This window comes from Penicillium daleae, assembly GCF_028827525.1.
Source record: "Penicillium daleae strain IBT 16125 chromosome Unknown utg000004l_segment0_segment0, whole genome shotgun sequence".
Taxonomy (NCBI): Eukaryota; Fungi; Ascomycota; class Eurotiomycetes; order Eurotiales; family Aspergillaceae; genus Penicillium; species Penicillium daleae.
In genome coordinates, this window is record NW_026623152.1 from 894453 (window position 1) to 916151 (window position 21699).

At 51.8% G+C, this 21699-nt stretch overlaps 6 protein-coding genes across 6 annotated transcripts; 3 read left to right on the plus strand and 3 right to left on the minus strand.

The window, feature by feature from the left end:
* Positions 1–898: 898 nt before the first annotated feature.
* On the minus strand, positions 899–4330 carry N7458_004039 (DNA repair protein RAD16; the record flags this gene model as incomplete). Its single annotated transcript, XM_056907421.1, has 11 exons — positions 899–1130; positions 1205–1957; positions 2030–2156; positions 2236–2282; positions 2332–2552; positions 2609–2667; positions 2730–2804; positions 2867–2975; positions 3032–3361; positions 3453–4203; positions 4266–4330. The coding sequence occupies 11 exons, from the start codon at positions 4328–4330 to the stop codon at positions 899–901; spliced, it is 2769 nt and encodes a 922-aa protein (XP_056768148.1).
* Positions 4331–5191: 861 nt separating this feature from the next.
* Positions 5192–7259, plus strand: rad7 (uncharacterized protein; the record flags this gene model as incomplete). The annotated part of the gene is made up of 5 exons (XM_056907422.1): positions 5192–5241; positions 5307–5334; positions 5401–5943; positions 6001–6166; positions 6238–7259. 5 exons carry the CDS (start codon positions 5192–5194, stop codon positions 7257–7259), a joined length of 1809 nt encoding a protein of 602 aa, XP_056768149.1.
* A 393-nt stretch (positions 7260–7652) lies between these two features.
* stt4 (1-phosphatidylinositol 4-kinase STT4) lies at positions 7653–14192 on the minus strand (the record flags this gene model as incomplete). Its single annotated transcript, XM_056907423.1, has 11 exons — positions 7653–8939; positions 9002–9289; positions 9348–9551; positions 9618–9873; positions 9944–10315; positions 10374–10734; positions 10793–10930; positions 10988–11096; positions 11151–13862; positions 13934–14117; positions 14185–14192. 11 exons carry the CDS (start codon positions 14190–14192, stop codon positions 7653–7655), a joined length of 5919 nt encoding a protein of 1972 aa, XP_056768150.1.
* A 658-nt stretch (positions 14193–14850) lies between these two features.
* On the plus strand, positions 14851–17088 carry N7458_004042 (uncharacterized protein; the record flags this gene model as incomplete). Its single annotated transcript, XM_056907424.1, has 6 exons — positions 14851–14889; positions 14959–15475; positions 15535–16133; positions 16201–16331; positions 16399–16415; positions 16478–17088. 6 exons carry the CDS (start codon positions 14851–14853, stop codon positions 17086–17088), a joined length of 1914 nt encoding a protein of 637 aa, XP_056768151.1.
* A 1255-nt stretch (positions 17089–18343) lies between these two features.
* On the plus strand, positions 18344–20119 carry N7458_004043 (cytochrome P450; the record flags this gene model as incomplete). The annotated part of the gene is made up of 4 exons (XM_056907425.1): positions 18344–18589; positions 18653–18850; positions 18916–19983; positions 20054–20119. 4 exons carry the CDS (start codon positions 18344–18346, stop codon positions 20117–20119), a joined length of 1578 nt encoding a protein of 525 aa, XP_056768152.1.
* Positions 20120–20710: 591 nt separating this feature from the next.
* N7458_004044 (mitochondrial 37S ribosomal protein mS41) lies at positions 20711–21430 on the minus strand (the record flags this gene model as incomplete). Its single annotated transcript, XM_056907426.1, has 1 exon — positions 20711–21430. One exon carries the CDS (start codon positions 21428–21430, stop codon positions 20711–20713), a length of 720 nt encoding a protein of 239 aa, XP_056768153.1.
* Between the last annotated feature and the right edge of the window lie 269 nt (positions 21431–21699).

The following is a 21699-nucleotide window of genomic DNA, read 5'->3' on the forward strand; positions in this document are numbered from 1 at the left end:
TGGGGAGGGACCCAATGTGAGCCAAGCTTTTCAGCCTTACCATGAACTGACGGGCAGGCAACAGCATACAACAGAAGCGCGTTCGCAAACACTTTCAGCGATCATCGTTGGAAATGGAGGGGCGTGGTTGCGTTGCCAAGTGTATGCCAAGATTTCATGGCCGATGAAGTCATCTCGCCGGGTTAACTAGTTATACTTCGTATCTCCTCCGTACAGAAAACGGAATTCGGTGCTCGTGAAACCGAAACTGGATATTGGTTCCTGATCGCTCACCAATGACGAGTCGGAGTGTTATTATTATTCTTAAGACTTGCATTACCCTAGTGGGACTATCACCAGCCCTACAGTATACGCCGTGGTACAGTACGGACGTACGGTACGTACGTATAGTAAATGGATATCTCTTCAAAGTCGCGAGGCGGAGAGACACCCTTCGGATACGGGGATTTTCTCGGGAGCCGAGATCCGACTAATGCCAAGCCTCGACATGTACAGTATTGTACTCCGTACACCAAGGAAAGATGGAAGGAATGAGACATGTTCATAGTGTATATAATTCATATTTAGGGTGTAGAATAGCTAACTGAAAAAGCATCCTCGGTGGTTATTGCTAGAAGGAACACAAGAAATCAAGTCACTCGCTGCGCAACCGTCGCATGTCAACGTTAGAGTAGGGGGGGGTTCAAAAGAAAAAAAAAAAAAAAAAGGGGAAAAGGAAAAGGAAAATCCTGGGGTCGTGAAATCATATCACTTTTTTCGTGGGGTCCTGCAGCGGCTGTGACGTCGGGGACACATCGTGAACCAGAACCCTGTACCTCCCGCGCCTCGTGGCTCTCTCTTTGCGGAGGCAGAGCCAGATTGGGGGTTCCGCATTGACGCTGGTGGCGGCCAGGGCTGCCTACGAACCTCGGAACAAGAACTGCATATCTTCGGGGGTAAGTTTCTCCAACGCCTTGTCCTGGTCTTTGTTAATAGTGCCTCTGATGAGATTGGCCTTTTTCTCCTGAAGCTGGACAATTCGGGATTCGACCGAATCTTCGATGGTGAGCCGGGTAACCACACATGGCCGCTGCTGGCCAATACGGTGACTACGATCCGCACTCTGCCATTCCGCCGCGGGGTTCCACCATCTGCGTGAAAATTGTGAGTGAAAAGAGAGCGCAAAGGATGATAAAGAGTATATCGAAAAGGGGCAAAAACTTACGGATCCACGATAAATACTCGAGATGCCTCGGTCAGATTTAGCGCCACACCTCCCGCTTTCAGCGAGACTAAGAACACCTCCACGTCGGCATTCTTCATGAAATGCTCGATTGACTTCTGTCGCTGAGCCGGGGTCATCGTACCGTCTAGCATAACCGTATTGAACCCGGCATGACGCAGGCGCCACTCCACAAGTTGGAGCATCGACGTGAACTGAGAGAAGATGATCGATTTGGGTGTGTGGCTCTTGCTGCGTTGCAGGTAGAGTTCGTAGAGGAGTGTTTCGATCTTGGTGGAGGACGTCCAGTCATCCATCAAAATGCGGTTAATGATCGAATTTTTCTTGACAGATTCCCCAGACTGTTCAATGGTAGGCTGTTCCAGATCGATCGAGAGAGGAATGTGGCACTGAGGGCAATCTACCGTTGAGGCATCGTCGAAGGACTGAATGTAGTCCTTGGCACACTTGCGGCAGAACTCATGGCGACAGCGCGATCGAATCGCATCCTCAGCAGGCTCATCACAAACGCGGCAGACCAGGATATTGAATCCAGGTTGCACATGTTTCTTGAGGATAAGGTCAGGGTGGTTGGCTACTTGCCGCATCTGCATGATCAAACCGAAAATGTTGGCGTAGTTATTGAGCATAACACCTCGGCTGACATAGGTGTCGAATTGGCGTGAAGAGTTGGTCATGATACTGCGAGAGAAATCATGCTCAATCTCGCCGAAGAACTCGTTGTGGATGGTGATACTGGGAAGATGAAATACAAATTAGCCTTCAAGGGCCATGCATGGTCACTGTCGTGGCTGACTGAAAGCTTACCGTTTCGGTGGAAGTTCCATCGAGGATGTATGTTCCTCCTTCATGCGTCGAAGCATGATATGGTCGGTAATCAACCGAAGCTTCGCCAATCCCTCCTTGCGTTCCGTTGTCGTCCTTCCCTCCGTGACTACAACGATATTAGTATGCTTCCAGAGGAGCGGTACATTAAATCAGAGGGCACGAGTGAAGTCAGCAATCTAACTTACTTGGATTCAGAATTTCTTTATTGAATAACGAGATGTGGTTGAAGCCACTGAAATCAAGTCAGTAAGTGTCCCAGAGAAAGAGCATCGTCAACATACGTATGTCCACATTCAGTGCAACGACCCTGCTTATTCGCAGACCACTGGAGCTGTTCACACGGGCATTGCTTGCAAAAGTAACAGGCAAAGGGCTTGACTTGTAAGAAGCGCAAGAGCGAGAAGAACTCTCCGATCCTGTTTTGCACGGGCGTGCCGGATAAGCACCATTTGTATGAAGCCTTCAGGGCGAAGCAAGCTTTGGCCACACCCGTAGTGCGTTGCTGGGCAAGTCAGCGCCACCATCTCAAGTAAAAGTTGATGCAGAGGCTCGTAATACCTTGATACTGTGTGCTTCGTCGAGGATAAGCCGGTGATAATCGATAGAGTGAATCACACCTGCGAGGGGGTTAGCATGTTCCCGCATAGAAAACCACCAAAGTAGTCCAGAAAAGACCTACTATCTTCCTTCACTGTTCCATCACCACGAGTCCAACCCTTCTCTTGCTTCCTGTGCATAGATTCGAGGCTCGAGTCTCGAGGCGAAGTCAGTGTGTTTTCTTCAAGAGTAGCCACGTTGGAGGAGCCGGTAACTCACAAGAGATCATGATCACATTGAACTTCCGCAGATCCGACCGCGAGAGCTTTTTGACCTTCGAATCTGAATTGTGGTAGACGCAAACCTTAAGTTTGCCATCGGTGTACGCCTGAGAAAATAAAATGAGTTTGCATCTTAACATTTCAAGAGAGTAAGAATACGCACCTTGATCTCGGAGACCCACTGCATCAGAGCGACTGGTGGCACAATGACCAGGGTCGGCTCGGGCTGAGGGAAATCGGACATGATAAGAGACACGGCTTGGATTGTCTTGCCCATGCCCATTTCGTCACCAAGGAGGCCACCTCGATACTCAGTCTTTTCCTGCTGCATCATCCAGTTCAGGCCTTCCAACTGGAAGGGTTTGAGCTTGCGAGTGATGGATTCCGGCTGCTGAGCGGCCTTTGGGGTGATAACAGGTGTCGCCTTCAGTTTGTCCCACATAGTGACAATAACCGGATGCTTTCTCTCTAGCTTCTTCCGATCGGCGAACATCTAGAATAGCGTTAGTCAACATGTTTGCTGGCCGCCAGTAGATAACTCTCGAGATATCTCGCTGGAGAATCTGGCTCAACTTTGAACTTACTCGGCGCGCCTTTCGCTGCTCTTCCCAACTTAGAGGTAAGTCATCCTCATCCTCTTCAGCCATTCCGTCGTCGTATTCAATTGCGTCTTCAACATCCTGGTCCCCTTCTTCTCGCTCTTGTCGCTCTTCTCCATTGTATTCTGAGTCTGAAACTGGGTCAGAATCGTGTTCCGAGTTCGATGACTGGTCGATGAGATCCCATTCGGACAATTCACTGTCGCTCGATGTACCCAAAATTTCCCGTGTGGTTCGTGCTTGTTGCCAGGACCGCTTTGAGGCCGCAGTTTTCTGTTTCTTAGGCAGTGGATGCTCATACTCCTCCATCTGGAGAGCATAAGCTATGGCCGCATCAGAGGCTTCCGGGCTCACTTCATCTTCTGAAAGCGCAGCAACTTCGGCAGATCTCTTTGTCCCACGTTGGCTTCTTAAAGACGCTCTTCTGGTCATGGTGCTTGCGCGAAGGGTTTGAGCGCGGTCCGATGCACTCACACGGCCCCGAGTCTGCTTAATGCTAGACTCTGCAGGGGTCCCGACACTGGTCGCCGGGGTCGTGCAGCCTGTCGTCCCATCGACGGACCGGATACCCGACGAGCCGCACGAGTCACTTGGGGATACATCTTTCTTGGTAGGAATCACCACATTCACGGCCACTGAGGAGGTATTTTGGGTCGTAGACGAAGTGAAGGAATCCAGATCTAGACCAGCAACGCCATCATCTTCGGAATCTTGAATGACGCGGGAGGCTCGTGTTCTGGAATGCGAAGTCTTCCGCTGCGGTGGTTGTCGACGAGGGGGGAAGAATTCTTCAATGACGTGCCACTGAGAAATGCGTCATCCTCTGAGTCGGGGATCACAGCAGCCTGGGATCTTCTTCTCATTGCGCTGGTGGCGGATGCAGGGAGAGTGGGAAAGCCAAGATATTGTTGGAGAGACAGGCTAAAGAGCCAGAGGACAAAAGGGAATCAACGGGGAATCGCGTCAGGTGAGAGCAGAGTATCTAGATCTGATATTTTCTCTAATTAGCACCTGGGTCTATTAAGCAATCCATCGGCATGATGAAGACGAAGACTGAGCGGAGTCGAGAGCGGCGCTCGACTCGGGAGGCGTTCACTCACTTATCTAAGAGATCCCGGGGACGGGCTGAAGGGTCAACACGGAAAAGGGGTAGGAAGGAAGGTGAGGAGTGTAGATCTGAGTTGGACAAAATCAACCCCGGAAGCGAGCGTGGATTGACAAGAGAACGATGATCAAGGCGAAGGGAAAGGGGGATGACGAGAAGAAGTCGAGGTGATCGGGAGCGATGATCGATCGAAGAAGGTGCCTGGAGTGAACCACTCAAATCAGGAACCAGGAAAACTCTTCGGTCGGTCCGACATGCCAAAATTTTTTTTTTTTTACCATTCCTGGATCTACTATCGGGGAAGGATTTGCCTCATTCCATCACTCTATCGATTCCGATTCTACACTTATCTTCTCGGGTTTCTACGACTCTCCCGAATCCCCCAAGACCCTCCACGCCACTTATCGTGCCCTTGCGCGATAGTCCGATAGTCCGATAAGAGCCGCTCGCGTTAAGTGCAACGCGAAACTGTCGCGATCCCGTGACCTGCTCTCTCATCGGTACTGCTCTCGACATTACCACCCAACACTACTCCAACACTCACTTTCGCCTTCATTTCTGGCCCTACCGATATGTATGCTACGGCTCAACCGCTTGGATATCACATACTGAGAAACTAATGCGTTATTGCAGGGCGAACCGAAGGCAGGCTAGCAATATCCGCGGCCCGTATGACCTCATATCCCCAATGCCATTCCCTAGTATATGCATCCAGCTAATTGATCCTTCATTAGGCACTCTGCGCTGACTGATTTCCTTGCTGTATGTACAATTGCCAACCTTATCCGCTGTCTCATTGCTGTTCGTTGGCTAATTACTTTGCTACAGTCGAACAATATCTCCGCCGCCCAGATTCGCGATGATTACGGCCGACGAGTGGCAGAGGTAGCACGCCAGGCTGCGGAGGAAGAGGAAGATGCCGATCTTGACATGGAAGAGCCGGAGTATGAGCCTACACCGGAACCGGACTCGCCAGAGGACAAAGCAAAGAAGCGCAAGCGCCAACAAGCCATTGAGAAGATCAAGAAAAGCAAGGAATTCGCCCGCCGCAAAGCTCGACGGACTGGGGAACCTGACGATGACGACGATGCTCTAGCTAATGAGATGATGGATGAAAACCAACGCCCGACTCCAGGACAGCTAGGAAACTGCGAGATCTGTGGCAAACGGTTCACTGTCACCCCCTACAGCAAGACGGGCCCTAGTGGAGGTCTCCTCTGTGCACAATGTTCCAAAAATCATGTTGGCGGGGACAAGAAGGCTGCACCTAAGAAACGCAGCTCTGGAATCGGGCGGCGCCAAAACCAAAGCAATCTGCTGGATGGGCTGACTTCTCAGGGTACTCAGAGTCTACTGGAGACCTGTATTAAGGTATCTCTAGACCCCTGTGCAATGCTAAGATGCAATTGTCCCTGACCTCTATGATAGAAAGTTGCGGAAAACATCTCCGACGTGGAAGAGTTCGGCGACTTACCTCCGCCAGTTATGCATCGACTCAGTCAGATTCTGGCCCGAAGACGAGCGATCACTTCGACGACTTTGGATCTTTTCCTACGTCCGCAGAACAAGGAGATCAACATTTATGACTGTGCCAGTATGTCTCGCCGATCAGCACTTACGATCTTAGTATCCATCCTTCGATTTCATGCCTAACCCGGAATATAGAGCTTGATACCGATGATTACCACAAGATTCTTGCTACCATGCCTAACCTGACTCGACTCAACTTGCGATTCGTCACCCCAATGAAAGATCGCATTTTTCAATACATGATGGACCGGGACATGAATATCCAAGACCTGCATCTTGATTCACCAAACTTGGTGACAGATGAAGTTTGGCGTCAGCTCTTCACTCGACTCGGCCCGCGACTTCGAAGCTTGAAGCTTTGGAATCTCGATTCCGCCTTTGACGATGAGACTGTCGAGGTGCTGGGCAAAAACTGCACTCAACTTCAGCGCCTCAAATTGAAACATCTCAACAAGATCGGCGACAAAGCGCTCGAATCAATTTCGACAATGAAGACCCTGCAGCACCTCTCACTACATGTCAGCCAGGAAACGACTCCGGAGCTTCTTCTACAGATCGTCACTGAGCTCGGCCCCAATCTACGGTCCCTTTCCTTGGAGGAATTCTACTTTGCAGATGACAGTCTGCTTGAGCTTATACGGGACAAGTGCCAGCACTTGAAAAAGCTTCGGCTTGCCATAAATGCAGAGTTCACAGACAAAGCTCTAGCCAATCTCTTCCGCGGCTGGTCCAATCCTCCCTTGTCATTTGCAGACTTCCACCGCGTACGTGACGTGGACATGGCAAACCCCGCTGGCCCACCTGAGCCTGTCGGCCTTGCTTCGGACGGCTTCGTTGCATTGATGGAGCACTCGGGCGCCAGAATTGAAAGTCTTAACGTTGCTTCATGTCGTCACATCTCATATGCAGCATATGAAGAAGCCTTTGGCGAGCACAAGCGATACCCAGAGCTCAAGTATCTAGACATTTCATTCAACGGTATGGTTGATGACTACCTGGCACAGTGCATATTCCGGTGCTGTCCGGCCTTAACAAGACTGGTTGTCTTTGGGTGCTTCAAGATCCGTGACATTAACATTCCTCGGGGTGTCGCGGTGATTGGTACAGTCGGTGCCAAACTGACAATCGACGGGATCACTCAAAAGGAGCTGGTTTAGCTGGTTCTCCATTGGCTAACCGGCCGCCAACGACTACTCGATCCTGACTTTGTGCCTGAAAAAAAAATTGAACACGGAGCTGTCAATCTGGGGTTTCTGCTTGAACTTTATGGGTGGCTAACAGCCTTTCTTTTTCTGCAAATGAGACACGCACGAGCTACGATCAATTTTTAGCGCCTCGGGGCTTGATTATGGCACATCAATTACTGTTTATAGGTCATCAAACCTAACGAGTTTATGATAAGGCAGAAAATCTCCATTCAGTATAATTAGACCATAAATGGTGAGGAAGAAAATATTATGAAATGGGCATGAACCAAAGTCAGAAGTATTCAAGACAACAAAGACAGCGACACAGCCTAAGCCCTTCTGGTCAAGGCAGAGAAGACCCAATTAGTACGGAATACCGTTTGTCATCAGCTGGAACTGATCGTATCCTTTGGTTGACACGCTCATGTAAGACTTGCGCACCAATTCGCGCATATACTCCGCAGCGTCGCGCTCGCTCTTTTCCAATACAAAGCGGTCCCGGAAGTTCTTCAGTGTCTCAGGCTTGAAGCATGGAAGTCCGCTGTCCAGCATTAGCGACACGATGTGCGCCAGCTTGGTGCAGTATGGCCGCGATGCCAGGAACGCCTTGATCACGAGTGACTCGAACCACCGGTACGGTTGGGTAGTCGTAGGGTTATGCGAGTTGCTGCCTGGCAGGCTGATACCCGAGGTCCCACTGGGGTGGTGCGCTGGGTTGTGTGTGCCGCTCATTACTGCCACCATCTCGGAGGTCAACTTGAACGGTGCACGCTCGAAGCGCACACCGCCAGGAGCGATATCGAAGCAGAAGCCGAAATCAATGTGGATGATGTGGCCCGCGTCATCCACCATGATGTTGCCGTTGTGTCGGTCCTTGAATTGGAGCAGGTACGAGATCACGGAGTATGCGGCCATACTCTTGACGAAGTTGGTGCGAGCTTCCTGGAAACGGATCGAGTCTTCGCCGCCATACTTGGAAACGAAATAATCGTACAACCCATTCACGGCTTCACGGCCAAGCATGTCACGGGATATCGAGTTCGGCAGCACGTCGATCACACCACAGCCTGGAGCAGTCGACGTCACCCGGTAAGGGAATACCCAGACGTCCAGACCGACATTGGAGAAGATGCTGCGGAAGGCCGCAATCATCTGCAGGGCAAGCATATCCTGACGACAATCGTCACCGACCTTGAAGATGGCCGACTGCCAGACCTCATAAGTTTCCTGGTTCGGCTCGGCTGAACGAGTAACCAACTGGCGCTGGTCAGACCCATTAAGAGCCTTGGCCGAATCACCCTTGCCTTCCAGACGAGGCCGAGTCTTTTGGACCCGGAAGGTGGCCATGTACGGCGCCTTCGCGTGGCTTTGCAGTGGCTTCCCGGACTTGCGGTCGATTCCGACGACCACACCGTCGGGGTTACTGGGCAGATAAACGCCAACCTCAACCTTGATCTTGCGAAGCTCCTCTTCAATCTTCTCCTTCTTTTCGGGCTTGCTCCGCTTGATGTATGGACGGAGCTTACCAGAGATGCCAGTAATCTCGTTGAAGAACGAAAATTCTCGCTCGTAAAAGGCGCGCTCTTCGATCGTGAAACTTGAGATCAAAGCCTCTAGGAATCGATCCAGGGTTGGCTTGATTGGATCCGGCTACGTGTTTCTCGAGTTAGATTGTGGCCAATGGCCAATGACAGGCACAGGAAAGAACTTACCACTTGCGAGTCCTCGTCCTTGTAGGAGTTGGCCTTCATGTTCCAAATCACTTGATGGGCGAACAGCTGGGATTGCTTCGCTGTTTCAAGAGTGTAGCGTCCAACATAGCCCAGAGCATCATATCGGAGAGCCTGAACTAGCTGCGGCACGAAGTAGAAACGAATGTCCATGGAATGACTCTCCAGGGCCCGCATAGCATACTGGAGAATGAACGGATGATTTCCATATGCCGGAAGGAAGTACGTAAGCGCTTCTGTCGGGTTGACAGGAGCCCAGTACAATAGATACTAGATCACGGTCAGTAGGTGGTAATAAACTGTCAGATTGATCTATTTGAAACTTTACCTTCAGCTGGAAATTGACATCAGCCTGCAGAGATGAGTCGAACATTATTTCTAAAGCGCTCGATTCCCGAGTGGCCTTCTCAGGGAAATTGAGGATTAACCACCGGATCTCGGTTTGCATCTTGATTGATGGGAATCGCGTAGCGAGCTGAATAGCTAGGCCCGGGCTCTCAGCCCACGCAAGGCGGAGATAGGTCGTAACAGCCTATGGTATTCGTGTTAACGTCTGTCGATCGGTATATGTCAGAAAATCGGAGATGGAAGAACCTACATCAGTGGAGTTCTTGCCGCCACCAAGCGAGGGTATGTGGTGTTTTCGTTCGGGCTCCAAGGGGAACAGCCAAACTCGAAGACGGGACCTCTCGTTCTCGATGAGGAGCTGGGTCAGCTCCTGCTTCAGTTGCAAGGATTTGTACGATCCCTGGACTTGGGTGGCAATATCTGCAACACTCCGCAAAGCCCCTAGCACGTCGCTGAGAACCTTGTCTTCAGCCTTGATCTGCAACCGATTACCGCCAAATGACCATCTGGACAAGTTAGTGAAAAGGCTCTTAGCTTGCCATACCATTATTCTCGAAAAGAACAGCTATGACATACCTTGGTGCATGCTTGAACCAGCTCAGCGCAGCAGACAAGATCTGGTCCTTCAGCTTCCAGGTAGCGGCACTATTACGTGGGCTTAGATGTTGCAAAATGCGCAGACCAAAGAAAACAATGCGGAAATGAATCTCCCTAGCCAAGGGATGACCCATCGTCTTAGCGAGTGCCACGACCGTGTTGCTGATCAGGCGACAGAACAATTGTTGGTCCTGGAGATTGCCTAGGCGCACGGCGCTGAAGTGGCTCTCGAAGAACTGAAGCACACGCAAATGGGGCGACAGCTTGTTCTGCGCTTCTTGTTGCTTCCTGAGCATGGATGCTTTGTCTGTGGGCAGCAACTCGATCTTAGTCTGCAACGGATCCAAGTAACTAAAACATGAAATTAGAACCTCTTGAGTAGAAAATACGGGGAATGAATGTCTCATACTCAAAGGTGGGATCAAACAAGCCTTGGCGTCTCTGGATACTTTTGTCCCAAGCCTCGACTACGTGTGCCAGGATACGCGGCTCAATGCTGGGGTTCTCGTGGATCACACCCAGCCACAACGAGACTCCCAGCTTGATCGTCTCCTTGGTAAAAATCTGGAACGGCAAAGCCACCAGGTAATGGACGACAGAAAGTCGAGGATTGCTACTACTGCAAATCAAGCGGGCGGCTTGCCGCAGAGCATCCCTGACTTCTCCGAGAGGGATATTGTCTCCCTTCATGCTACGTCCATAAAGGCGAGCCAGGGAATATTCAAGGCTATGGGCAGATTCGGTGGAGAAGTCCACTTCGGGTTTGGGGCCTAGAAATTGCGGTGGGTCAGTATTAGTATAGAGGCCGGACAGACACGAGTGACCTACCGCCAATCCCCAGGACCTGGCCATCGGCACTGTTAAGCAACGAGATATCTGGACGGCGGTACTTCTGACGTGTAGTGTAGAGCGCCATAAAGTCAGAGGCAACATTGACTTCACTATCATGGCTATCGATAGAACCTTCTCCAAATGTCAGACAAGGAATTAACAGAGTCATTTCGGATCAAAGGGGGAACTTACCGAGACGAGGATCACTGTTGGGAATGTGTGAACCCATCTCAAGGGCGAAGGAGCGGCCTAACGAGATATGGCCATAGCCGCCGTCGTCGTCGTATTCGGAGAGGTATGTCTAAATATCAGTGTGAGTGTAGATTCACCTGGAAGGCCGTTAAACGCCACGTACCTGCAGCAGTCCTTTGATGTCCAGGGGGGCAATGTTCAAGACTGTTGTAACCCATGTTCTAGCTCGCTCTAGGAACCGGTTCAAAGTGGCCTTTCGGAGGGCATAATTATCGGGCAAGTCCACTTTGACGATGCCCATCGGGGAAACCAGGGTTGGCTTCCACTCGAACTCGTCAAGCTCTCCTTGAAGGCAAGATAACCACATTACGGTCAAGATCTCGAGCAGAGCAAAGAGCGAATGCTTCTCGCAGAGGGCAGAGGGGCATTCGCGAATGATCTTGTCAGTACACTGCGTTGCTATGTGTTGAATCCTCTCGATACGATGGCAGCAAGCAGTTAGGAAGTTGGCCAGCTGCTTCGCTAGGTACGGCGCCGAGAACTCATCGAAATCTCCTGAAAGCGTGCGCGAGAGGTAGCAGGTCACAACTTTCTCGGCAACGGCATTCATGCAAACAACCATCTCAGGAGCAGCCACAGCTGGATCCCGGAAGTAACTGAGAACCTTGGTGCAGTCACCAGATGCCGAGCGGAGAGTTTCAACCAACAGAACAGCATTAAGAAAAACCGATCTGGGGTAATCCAGGCGCTTGATATCGGACTCTCGACCCGGCAACTCTGCAATCAGCGAGCGCTTCTGCTCCAGAACCCGCTGCGGTCCCATGCCCCTCCTAAGCACGGTGTTTAGCTCAACGTCACTCTCAAGGGACTCCATACGCTCCTCCGCAACCAAGGGTGGGGAGTTGCTCGCGAGCAGGCTCAGTTCCTTAAGATGCCTCTGGTAAATGCTCGAATTAACTGAAATTCCATGGATGGCGATGTTGAACCAAGCATCCCGGAACAACGAGCAGATGGTCTCGTCATAGCCCAGAGTCAAATTACAAGTCTCTGTGGTTGCCTTCTTGGAAGAAACAAGCAGTGCCAAAGGTTTCAAGAGCGGCGTGATGTCGCCATGAGCGAAAACAACCTCTCGATGGCGTTCGGACTCAACCACGTCTGGGACATCTCCCTTGTTAACGACACTCTCCAGAAGATGGGTCAGATAAATTCTGTGAACAGGAGAGTTGTGGTCCAAGTTCACAGAGAGATACGACATGGCACACTGAACAGCATCGGTGATCATGTCCAGACCCTTGTGGACTCCGTCAAGATAAATCCGGGTATAGAATTTCAGCAGCAGCAAGAATTCAGCCTGCCCGCTGCTCAAAGCAAGGACAGCCGCTTCTTGGATGATAAAAGCGTCGACGGAAACATTGATCTTGCCGACCTTTTGAAGAAGCATCGACTGTGCAAGAGCGCTGATTTTGTCATCGTTGCAACTGGTCGCAATAATCACAATTGCATGCACGACGTTTCGATTGGTCAAGGTTTCTTCCTCGCCAAGAGCCGAGAGTGTTGCTTGGCTTGCATTCCCTGCATGCGCATAAGCTACCAGGTTCCCTGTAAGCCCAGTAGAATCGACAAGAACATGATCTTGGGCCGCTTGGTCACCCATGGGACCGGGGCTCAGTGAGTTGCCCAAAGAGTACAAGGTTGCAATCACGGAGTCCTCAGAGAGAATGCTCAGAATTTGAGCGAGACATCGAGAAGCCACGGCGACAACAGAGCCCTTTGATGCACGACCGTGAACCAAGTACTTCAAGAGGCAGCGTCGGCCAAGCGTTGCTCCGTTCGATGACATCCTAGCGAGAATCGCTGTGCACTTGAGCGCAGTGATGGCTAGCTCGTCGCACGCCATCTGTTGAGGATCACCAACGGTAGTCTCAAGCCAGGACAAAAGGACATCGTTGTTGGCAGCATCTTCACCGAGAACGACACAGTTCAAGAAACCAATCAGAGCGTGGCCTTTCACAGAGAAGGCCAGGCGTTGTTGGGAGGGAGACCCAACCTGCAGATAATCCGATCCATCCTCAAGCAAGTTGATCTCCTCACTGATCAGGTCCGTGATTCGTTCAATCAGGGCAATGTCGGCTTCATCGTAGCTCTTGGCGATTCCGACCCCAGCCATGTATTCATCCAAAAGCTGGTCATCGGACAAGTTCTGAGATCCGATCAGAGATGCGGCGCATGACTTGACAAAGCGCATGAAGCCCTCTTGAACTAGCATGGCACCCAATGGGCGCCCATGGGCTGCATACCGCCTGGTATACTTTCTCCAATCCTTGATGGAGTTGTCAGAGACGCTGGCATTGCGAACTGTCGACGAAGCAGTTTCAACGGCAATCATGAACGACTCGGAGAGCATTGATCGCAAGAGATCGATGATTTGCAACTTCTCTCCTGCGGTCCAGATGACAGTATACTTAGCGGACGCCTCGAGGAATCCAACCAACGATACTGCGATCGACAAGACAGCGATAGACTCGTGTACAACACCTCGTCCGCCCGCTTCAGATGAGGAGTACTGAAACGGGGTGACAGCGTTGACCGCATCAGAGCAGTTTTTCAGGTATCCACTGACCGCATTAAGGGCCAACTTGCGCAGGGATGAGAATTTGGTGGCCAAGGACAGGAGCGCTGTGGTCAGACTATGGGAGAGGATCTCCCATGGTGACGGCTTGACCTGGTGGAGGAACGGGGACGGGCGAAACAGTTGAGTGGGGGACTCTGGCAGGTATCGGGACAATTGGGTGACCAGACGGTTGGCATGTTCGGGATCGTTCACGGACGAGGCAGCCTTGCATAAGGCGAGTAAGACATCGAGTTCGCGAATCCCCTATGTATAGCCCTGGACGTTAGTATATGATCCACCCCGCAACATCGGGCACTTTTTGGACATTGACACACCATTGGAACTCGGGAAGTCGGAGCCTGTTCTTTCAATACTCCATTCAGAGCTCCATCAGGCTGGCGAGCCAGTCGGGTCTGTTTGACGAGGCGCGCAAGGTCCGAACTATCGTCATTGCTGGGAGACTTGACGGCCAAGGCCGCCAACTTCTCTAACGCAGAGCGTCGAATCCCGACCGAGAGACTGTTCGACATAGAGGTGATTAGCACGCGGTCTTTTGATGCAATTCATCTTGACCAGCTTCACTTACCCATCCATTCTCACCTCAATCTAGGGATGCTGAGAGAGAGAGAAGAGGGTTGGGGGGGTGAACTCGGAGATTCCTTAGAATTCCTGGGGAATGGAGCCGGGGCACGTGTTGACGCGCGAACCTAGGCCTGACTTGCTTGTTCCCCCTGGTCTGATGGAGATTTGACCCGCTCTGCGTAACTATGGGGGGAAGAATAATACTCAAAAGGATCATGATCAACGTGTTACGATCGGAGCCAAAGACACTATTCTTTTCTAATTACATATTCCACAACATATCATTCACTATTAGCAGAATTGTATACATCCCGCACCACGAAATCCATAGCAAACAACAGATGTTGACATGTCCAGGTTGGGGCGGGTGGTGGCTGAGGGCTCGCACCCTCGCAAAAGTAGCTTCCTTTGAGCCTCCAAAGCTTCCCCCGTTTCTTCTTTCCCCCCGCTCGCCTCAGAACCATTTTCCCTTCAGAACAAGCCCCGGTTTGCTCTAGTGTCCTCCGATTCGTCCAATCTTCCCGGTGAAAACTCGATACTCTCGAGATTCCACATTCTCCCCAGCTACCCCCGACGGTCAATGCCCCGGTAAGCCTCGTCCAGACAGCACCGCTAATTGGCCTGTGGACGACTTCCCAAGCCGGGGGTCTGTGTGGTATGAGTGAGAACGATGGCACCTCGTGAAAAAAGCTCGCTCAAACGGGGCAGAGTAAGTGTCCTGTCGACGCGGTTCGTGACTTGCTGGCGCTGACCCTCCGTCCGTTCCCTCGCCGAACAGCACAGCGTGGATGCCGATTCACAGGACCTGAAGAAACCCCGGCGCTCGCAGAGAATCTCCAGTCAGCAACAACATCAACCACTAGAATCACCAGTCATCCATGACTATCTGCCGACTCCGCTGACCCACGGCAACTCGACGGCCACCGATATCCGCAACGAAGTCACAGCCACTCCCCCAGACAGCCCGAACCACCATATCAGTCAGCAGACTCCAGAGAATGATTTTTCTCAGGCCTATTCTTCGCCTCCGGGTGACACACAAGCCCTGTCGCAGTTCATTTACCCCCCAAGGACATATGCAGACGAGGTGGACGACGAGAGTGCGGAGGGAGTGTGGGGATACCTCATTCCGCTCGATGACAGCGTGAGCGGTGCTGTCGTCTTGAAGCAGCGCCATGGCTGCACTGGGCGTGATGAACCCGCCAATGACAAATCCAGCAAGAAGTCCCAGTCTCGCAAACAAGGGAATGGTCGCGTCCCTGGTGGCTACTTGTTTGGCCGTCATCCTGAGTGTGGTTCGTAAAGACCTGTTCATTGGCACTTATCCAGCTACCAACTGACCTTTCCTGTGCAGATCTAGTTATCAATAGTCCAACCATCTCGAACCGACACTTCCTGCTATTCTCAGAAAAGCGAAAAGGCGATGTAGTGGCAATGTTGGAGGATCTCTCCAGCAACGGAACATTCGTCAACGATGCCCTGGTGGGCCGGAACAAGCATCGCGAGCTCGAGGATCGGGATGAGGTTTCCATCCTGAACGAAGCTCGATTCGTCTTCCGCTACCCTCGCTCGCGAGATGCCAGTGGCTTCCGTCACCAGTACCGAAGACTCCAGCAGCTTGGCAAGGGCCATTTTGCTACAGTCTACCTATGTGCGGATCGAACCACAGGCAAGCAGTATGCTGCCAAGGTCTTTGAGAAACGTCCGGGTGATTCGCAAAAATCCCAGTCCCAAAACGAGACACTGCAGCAAGAGATTGCTCTTCTGATGAGTGTGAATCACCCAAACCTGCTTTGCCTGAAGGACACTTTCGATGAAACCGATGGTGCCTATCTTATTCTGGAGCTAGCTCCCGAGGGTGAATTGTTCAATTTGATCGTGACCAAGCAGAAGCTGAGCGAGGCTGAAACCCGCCATGTGTTCCGTCAACTCTTCGAGGGTTTGAAGTATCTGGTAAATATCACCTTCCATCCCCGGATTGTCTACACCATTTCGATTGCGCGCTAACTCCAAAATTCAGCATGACCGAGGAATCGTTCACCGGGATATTAAGCCTGAGAATATTCTCGTGGCAGACAAGAAGCTGACCATCAAGCTGGGCGATTTTGGTCTTGCCAAGATCATTGGAGAGGATTCGTTCACCACAACCCTGTATGGCCCCAAACAATCTCCCCTTTTGTTCCAATCATATACATGCGCTAACTCTTCCTGTCCATAGTTGTGGTACCCCCAGTTGTAAGTTCAGCGCCATTCATACACTGAAGAGGGGAAATTGTTCTTGATACTAATCGATGCAGATGTTGCGCCAGAGATCTTGCAGGAGACCCGTCGGCGACGTTATACCAAGGCTGTGGACGTCTGGTCGCTGGGTGTGGTTCTTTACATCTGTCTCTGCGGCTTCCCTCCATTTTCGGATGAACTGTACACTCGGGAGCACCCATACACTCTGGCACAGCAAATCAAGATGGGTCGTTTCGACTACCCTTCCCCTTACTGGGACTCTGTGGGCGATCCAGCTTTGGATCTGATTGACAAGATGCTCACCGTGGATGATGAGAAACGAATTACGGTGGATGAGTGTCTCGAGCACCCGTGGTTGACTGAGAAATTCCCCAGCGTTAATGACAGCACGGATGGCCTCACCGGTGCTCTCGACAAGCTGGACTTCTCCAAGCGCAAGATCGAGCGTGAGCGCACGATGCTTAGCAGCGTCAACGACGTCCACTTCAGCGAGCATGCCGAGGGCAGCAGTACCCCAGTCAAGGTCTATCACAAAAATGAGGCTGGAAAGCGAGTGCACAATCGGCCATCCAGAGCACCACGCCGCGAGCCTTCTCCCCGCGGTGATCGCGATCCCAAAAACTTTGTGAACCTGGGCCAATCTGGAGATCCTGCCCTCTATGACTAGTTGTCGATAAAGGCGGATCGCCTCTGGTCTTTTCTACTCCGGTGTCTGTTGCCTGACTTGGACTAGCCTGCTTCGGCTCGACTACTGGTATTGGGTGTCTACATAGTTGTGTTGGTCTTGTTGTATGTATTACTTTGCGGTTCAAGGGGGTAACTATTCGGGAAATGGTATTGGTATGGCACAAACAAAAGGAGGGTTTCTTAATGTATAGTTTAGAGTCCTTTGTCAGTGTGGCGTTGAAATGCGATTCTCATAGTGCTATCAGTGTCCCGGTTTCCCATTGCTTTGGTAAATTTACGCCTGCTACTGCTTGCGCCATTAGGTCGATCATGCCATTCTCACCGTTCAGTGGGAGATAACCTTTAGCTTGGGCTTCCTGCACCTTCGTTGCTAGGCATGTGTAGCAGGCCTCGTCAATATATATTTCCATGGACGAAAGAGCCATATGAGTAGTTCTCTATCTTTCTCTATCTGTCTTCACCTTCACCCTCTACTGATCAATATCCTACTATGACAAAGCACTCTGTAGGACTAACTAACTAAATTTATTAGGTAGGTGTCGTCAATGTATTTTTCTTTGGTACTCTCTTTGATACCTTTTACGCCCGGGGGGGGGGTTTACACCTACGAATCAACTAGCCATGAAATACGGTACATATCCAGAGCTATCCCAATCCGTAGACAGATATATGACCATGTAGAGATTTCGGGGGTGTAGATTTTGTGAGCGACCACCTCCACTCCAAATGTGGCCTGATTAACTGCCCATTTGGGGATTGCGCGAACCTCATTGGACGAGGAACCGGTGTCATTTTTCTGTATGATCCCATACTTCATACGAAGTCCCCGTATATAGGATGCAACTGTCTCGTATAAAAGGGCCATTTTAGCTAATTCGTGGAGAGAAAGGACAATTCTAGGCGGAAATGCGTAGTATCGTACTCGAGCACAGTAGTGTACGGTGGTCCTCGCGGAATCAGGGGAACAGAACTATCGGACGAGGCACCAGTGGCGGGTCCCTCCCCGAATGGGACCGCGGAGATTATTATTTTGCGCCCCCTTCCACACCTCTGGACACTGCCACTTCCCACTTCACTGACCCTCTGGAACTTGCGGACTAACGGACCATTCTACTGTCAACGTTCTCGTGGTCCGGTCTCGTCTTCTCCCCCTTCGCCTCGCCCTGAAGGCTTTGGGAAATTCTCTTCTCTTCTCGTCCCCTTAATCGCTCCTCCCCCTAATCACTCCGCCCTCCATGGGTCTCTTCACCAGTTTCCTCGACAAGTTCTGCGAGCACTGCTCGTCGCAGTCCATTTTCACCCTTGTCTCGGTTGGCGCATTGTCGTTCATCGCATTGGCCGTCGTGATCAATGTGCTGCGCCAGCTGCTCTTCAAGAACCCCCACGAGCCCCCAGTCGTCTTCCACTGGTTCCCCTTCGTTGGCAGCACCATCAGTTACGGTATCGACCCGTACAAGTTCTTCTTCAATGCCCGCGAAAAGGTGCGCAATTTCCCCCCATGACTCCCCTAGATTCAACGCCCCTCTAATGCGCCTCCTCTGCAGTACGGTGACATTTTCACCTTCATCCTCCTTGGCAAGAAGACCACCGTGTACCTGGGCACCAAGGGCAATGAATTCATTCTGAACGGCAAGCTGCGCGATGTGTGCGCCGAGGAAGTTTACTCGCCCTTGACCACCCCCGTTTTTGGAAGCAATGTCGTCTATGACTGCCCTAACTCCAAGTTGATGGAGCAGAAGAAGGTGAGAACAGGGAACCCCTTCGCCAATCCACCGCGCCGAAATCTAACCCAGCGGGCTTCCTCTAGTTCGTGAAATTCGGTCTCACTTCTGAGGCACTTCGATCCTACGTGCGCTTGATCACCGACGAGGTCAACGACTTCGTCAAGACCTCCCCCGCTTTCCAGGAGTCCAAAGGCACCTTCGACGTTACTAAGGTCATTGCGGAAATCACCATCTACACTGCGTCGCGCTCCCTGCAGGGCAAGGAGGTTCGGGACCGATTCAACTCTACCTTCGCCGAGATGTATCACGACCTCGACATGGGTTTCGCCCCCATCAACTTCATGCTCCCCTGGGCCCCGCTCCCTCACAACCGCAAGCGTGACGCTGCCCAGCGCAAGCTGACCGAGACCTACATGGATATCATTCGCCAGCGTCGCGAGGCCGGTGGCAAGAAGGACTCCGAGGATATGGTCTGGAATCTGATGTCGTGCACCTACAAGAATGGTACCCCGGTTCCCGATGAGGAGGTCGCCCACATGATGATCGCCTTGTTGATGGCTGGTCAGCACTCGTCCTCTTCGACCGCTGCTTGGATTGTTCTGCGCCTGGCCACCTGCCCTGAGATCATTGAGGAACTCTACCAGGAACAGCTCCGTGTGTTGGGTCAGGATCTGCCTGATCTGACTTATGAGACCCTCCAGAAGCTGGACCTGCACTCCAAGGTTATCAAGGAGACCCTTCGTATCCACGCGCCCATCCACTCCATCATTCGTGCTGTCAAGAACCCCATGCCCGTCGAGGGAACTCCCTATGTCATCCCCACTACCCACAACGTTCTCTCTTCGCCCGGTGTCACTGCCCGGTCCGAGGAGTACTTCCCTGAGCCGCTGAAGTGGAACCCCCACCGTTGGGACGAGGCCAATGCTGCCAAGGAGGAGGAGGACGATGACGATGAGAAGATCGACTACGGCTACGGTTTGGTGAGCAAGGGTACCAACAGCCCCTACCTGCCATTCGGAGCCGGTCGTCATCGCTGCATCGGTGAGCAGTTTGCCTATGTCCAGCTGGGCACAATTCTGGCCGCTCTGGTCAGGCAATTCAAGTTCTCCAACCCTCCCAATTCCGCCGGTATTCCGGAAACAGACTACTCGGTAAGTAGTTCATGCGGAGAATGACCCAGACCTTCTTAGGAAAAAGTTCTTAAGCTAACATTCTTTTTAGTCCCTGTTCTCCAAGCCCCTGGGCAAGTCGTTTGTCCGCTACGAGAAGCGTGGCATCAAGGAATAGATGGAGCCCGCAAGTCGGCACCTCCTAGAAAAGAAACTCGCTAGACATTTGGTACCTGCTATTACATTTAATGACCTTCATTGGTTTGGGTGAGATCTGAAGAAAGCGGACTGCTTCACACATTGGCCGTCCCCTCTATTCAACATCTTGTCCCCCACCCTCGACGTCCTTGGAACGATCGAACATGTTGTATATTAAACCTTTGTGTTTTTCTTCATCGCGCTATGCGATTTCATTATTCGATATCGTTTGTGTTGATACCGCGACTGTTACTATATCTATCTAATTGAAGACGATTCAAGACGATCAAAGCAGATAACTACAGTAGTGGTAGTATGTTCCGGGAAAACTTGTTGCCCATCAACTCATGTAGGACTAAGGGTCCTCGCTCTTGTTTCTACTGTGGAACAGGTTATCAAACGTTTGACTAGGCCGGTCTAGGATGTTGCCAGATTGGAAGGGGCAAGCAAAGCCCTTGAATATGAGATAGGTTGATAGTATAGCAGTATAGTACATTGCAAATAGAACACACAAGTCCGTCAGGAAAGGCTCAAGAGATATGCAGGAAACACGAATCCATCCGAGTCAACTTCACGCTTTCCTCGTCTCTTCAAGTCTCTTCTTTGCCCGCACTTCAACCCGTCGTCGCTCACCACCATCAACCTTCTGTCCCCGCTTGTCCTCCCACATGCCCTCCTGAACGGAGATCGTCGCTGCAGAGCCGTGGGTACCCTTAATCGGCTGCAGGAATGGTCCCATAATCTTCGAGCCCCGGTGGATCTTCATGTGCGCAAACTTCTTCAGCACCGCCGACGCGCTGTGCTTGTGTTCCGTGGCATCTGGTGCCAGATTCACAATTGTCTTCTTCATTCCCGGCGTCAATGTCGCAGAGCTAGCGCTTTCTGCTCCGTCTGCACTGCCGGACTCGCGGGGGACCTCCACCACGCGCAATTGAGCCACTCCATCCACGACCTGCTCCAGGTCTCCTCCGGGACCGTAGATCCCGTTGCGGAACTTCTCTCGCTTCCGCATGAGATATCGGCGTTGACGGGCGGGTTCGATGCCCAGTTCGCGAAGCTGGTCGGAGTTGGAGGAGAAGAGCTGCTCCCATGAAGAGATCTTGCTCGCGTGCTTGGACATTTCACGGCCGATCAGCGTGAGGAAGGTCTGGACGTCCGGGACGAAGGGGGTCGGGGCTGGCACTGAGGGTGCCGCTTTGCGGTGCAATGGGCGAATGCATTGTCTGGATATGCTGATGGTCTGGAAGAGTCGGGATGGGAGACTCTGGAGTTGGGGGTTGCGCATTGCCATGACGGGGTGTTGAGAGTGAACTTGCGGACTCAATCCCGCAAGCACTACCTGGGTTTTTGTGTTGGGTGGAGTTGACGCAGGTAGTTTATTCCCCAGGAATTGGTAGTCCTCCTCTGGACAGGAATTAGGGACGGAGGAGAGGTGAGGGAGGAATTGGCCCGAGGGAGAGTTTATCGTCCGATGGCCGAGTTGCCTGTGGCTGTTTGGCCGCGCCGAGAAATTTCGGAGGCACTGACTACCTTCGGGATCAACGATACTCCGAGGCGCGT